The following is a 2,731-nucleotide window of genomic DNA, read 5'->3' as shown; positions in this document are numbered from 1 at the left end:
TATAGGGCACGTGCACTCGCCAGACAGACAGAAAGAGACATAGAGACAGAAAGCGAGAAATCACCCTCCAGGGAGGATGGTCACGCCGCAATCCCTTCTCCTCCATTCTCCTCTCAGGATCTTGGGCACGCACGCACATGCGCCCGGCATGAGTTTTAAGCCACCGGGTCCGGGACACGAACCACAGCCGACTACATGGGTGTCCAGTGACATAGCCATTACGCTAACTGCTGGTTCCCTCACAATTCATTTTTAACTAGATTGCATTTTTAAATATCTTCTTTTCTCCTGCAAAAACCCCTTACATTTACCATTGGATGGATTAATGATACACTAGAATCATCATCCTCTTTAACCCACCTACCATACGGGAAAGTGGTTTTGTCAAGAGCCTTGTCCAGTGCAATTTTGGACACAGGAGGTGGTGTGAGAGGAGAGTGGGAAGGGACAGAGGGTCAGAAAGAGGTGTGGAAATAATTCTAGGAACTAGAATTGGAAATTTTTTTTTTTTGTAATGTGCATGATTGAATCACTATGCAGTGTGTACTGGATGGGAGATCGCATTTTGTGTGCTGTGATGATGCTTAGGGAAGGAATGTAAATGCAGTAGGATATGTAGACCCAGTTAGGTGCTACTTTATAGGATGCGTAAAGTTAGACTTGTGCTCATGGAAATGTGTGTGTCACATGTGTTTGCTAGGAGGGTATTTAGATTGATTAGGGTCTTTGGTGATTCAATAAAATGTGGGGGGAAAATGGTATAGAAAGCAAACATAGATAACAGAGACAGTGTGGGAGGAGAACAGGAGGTGGCAAAGGGTAAGAGATAGGGAACCAAGGATGAGGGGAAAAAAGCAAAACATACAGAAAACAAGAAATGGAAGATCATTTGCTAAGAATAACATGTTTGTTGATGTGCTTGATTGAGACAATATACAGTGTACTCTGGATGGAAAATCTCATTTTGTATGCTGTAATGATGTACAGCGAATGAATGCAAATAAATAAATTGGGAAAAAAATAAATAAATGCCAAGTTAAAAAAAAAAAAGAAATATGTAGGGGTGATCAGCAACCAATACTAAAAGATGGATATGAATAACAAACCAGCATTTGTATCAAATAACTCCTGGAGGGCCACCCCTGTGGTACAGTGGCAAACATCACATGGCTGACCAGGATTTGAGACCCAGCCTGTTTGCTTGAAAAACACACTAGGCAAACTTGGGATCCTGAAGAAATGAAGAATTGGAGGAAAAAAGATTGCAATGTGACCAGGCCTTGCTCAGAAGTCTCCCTCTATTTCTCTCTCTCTCTCCTATTTTCCAGTGCATGGTCACACACCCCCTAACATAAAATAATAATTATGATCCCCAAGAAAGACAACGGTTATCCGATTCATTGCTCCTTCTCTGAATAAGAATGAGCCTCAATCATCCCGAATTTTCTTTCTTCATCACAAGCTTTTCTAGGGAAGCAAATGCCACTATGTTCCTTGTGATATCTTGCATCATGGAGAACCCAGAAACTCTCCTTAAAGTCCATTATCTGATCATATAGCGTAATAAAAAGTTCAGTTTCCCCTTTATCATAGTTTCTGCTACATGAAAGAAAAAAAATATTTTCTGAACAGTCTTCTCACAGCGGCCTTCACCTCCTTGTTCTGCATGCTGTAGATGAGGGGATTCAGCATGGGAGTGAGCACACTGTACTGCAGAGGGCAGATCATCTCCAGGGGGGAACCTGAAGATGGTAAGAGATAGCTGAGGAAGCCTGAGCTATAGAACAAGATCACAGCAGTGAGGTGGGAGGAGCAGGTAGAAAAGGCCTTCCTTCGACCTGAGGTGGAACTGAGGTTCAGAATGGTAGAGACAATGCAAATATAAGAGAAAAAGATCAAGAGAAAAGTTCCAAAGAAATGCAAGACAGAGGAACAGAGCAAGAGTGTGAAGTTGGTAGAGGTATCAGAGCAAGACAGAGGGAAGAGAGAAGACAGCTCGCAGCTGAAGTGGGGAATAGTTTGGTCCTCACAAAAGTCTAAATTGACAGCCAGAAGGATATTGATGAGACCATCAACGAAGGCCAGGCCCCAGGATCCCCCGGCCAGCCCAACGCAGAGATGGTCACTCATCACCTGGCCATAGAGCAGAGGGGAGCTAATGGCTACATAGCGGTCATAGGCCATCACAGCCAGCAGACAGGCTTCGGTGCCACCCGTGACAAACACAAAGAAGGCCTGAGCCAAGCAGCTCTCTACAAAGATGGTTTTGCTTTCAGAAAGTAGATTCTCTAACATCTTGGGGACTGTGACAGATGAGTGACAGAGGTCCAGGAAGGACAGCTGTGCCAAGAAGAAGTACATGGGTGTGTGCAGGTTGGAATCCACTCTGATCACCAGCAGCATCACCAGGTTCCCCATCAAGGTCAGGAGGTAAATCACCAGGAAAAGCATGAAGAGCAGAATCTGGATGTGGGAGTCAGCAGACAGCCCGAGGAGGAGGAATTCACTGAATATGCTGTGGTTTCCCATAGTGATAAACACCGCTCCACCCTGGGAATCAAGAAAAGAGGCTTTGAAATTCCTTTTGTGTCTCCCAATTACTTCATGCCTTGGCCCTCTTGCCCATGTATGTCATTTCATGATTATACTGTAACCATGTTGAGATATTTATAAGCTAACTTCCTTATCATCGTGATAACTTTGATAGTTTTGGATGACGCATCCCTCCCCT

The 2,731-nt window shown here is 44.1% G+C and overlaps 1 protein-coding gene across 1 annotated transcript; it reads right to left on the bottom strand.

Moving 5' to 3' along the window:
• Positions 1 to 1,599: 1,599 nt before the first annotated feature.
• LOC102485553 (olfactory receptor 8S1) lies at positions 1,600 to 2,529 on the bottom strand. Its single transcript, XM_006163465.1, has one exon. The coding sequence runs from the start codon at positions 2,527 to 2,529 to the stop codon at positions 1,600 to 1,602; it is 930 nt and encodes a 309-aa protein (XP_006163527.1).
• Between the last annotated feature and the right edge of the window lie 202 nt (positions 2,530 to 2,731).

Source organism: Tupaia chinensis, unplaced genomic scaffold, assembly GCF_000334495.1.
Source record: "Tupaia chinensis unplaced genomic scaffold, TupChi_1.0 Scaffold142262_1, whole genome shotgun sequence".
Lineage (NCBI taxonomy): Eukaryota > Metazoa > Chordata > Mammalia > Scandentia > Tupaiidae > Tupaia > Tupaia belangeri.
This window is presented reverse-complemented; position numbering and strand designations above follow the sequence as displayed.

Bases quoted from the DNA above. Each gene is read 5' to 3' on its own strand.
- LOC102485553 (XM_006163465.1), bottom strand. From the start codon at position 2,529: ATGGGAAACCACAGCATATTCAGTGAATTCCTCCTCCTCGGGCTGTCT.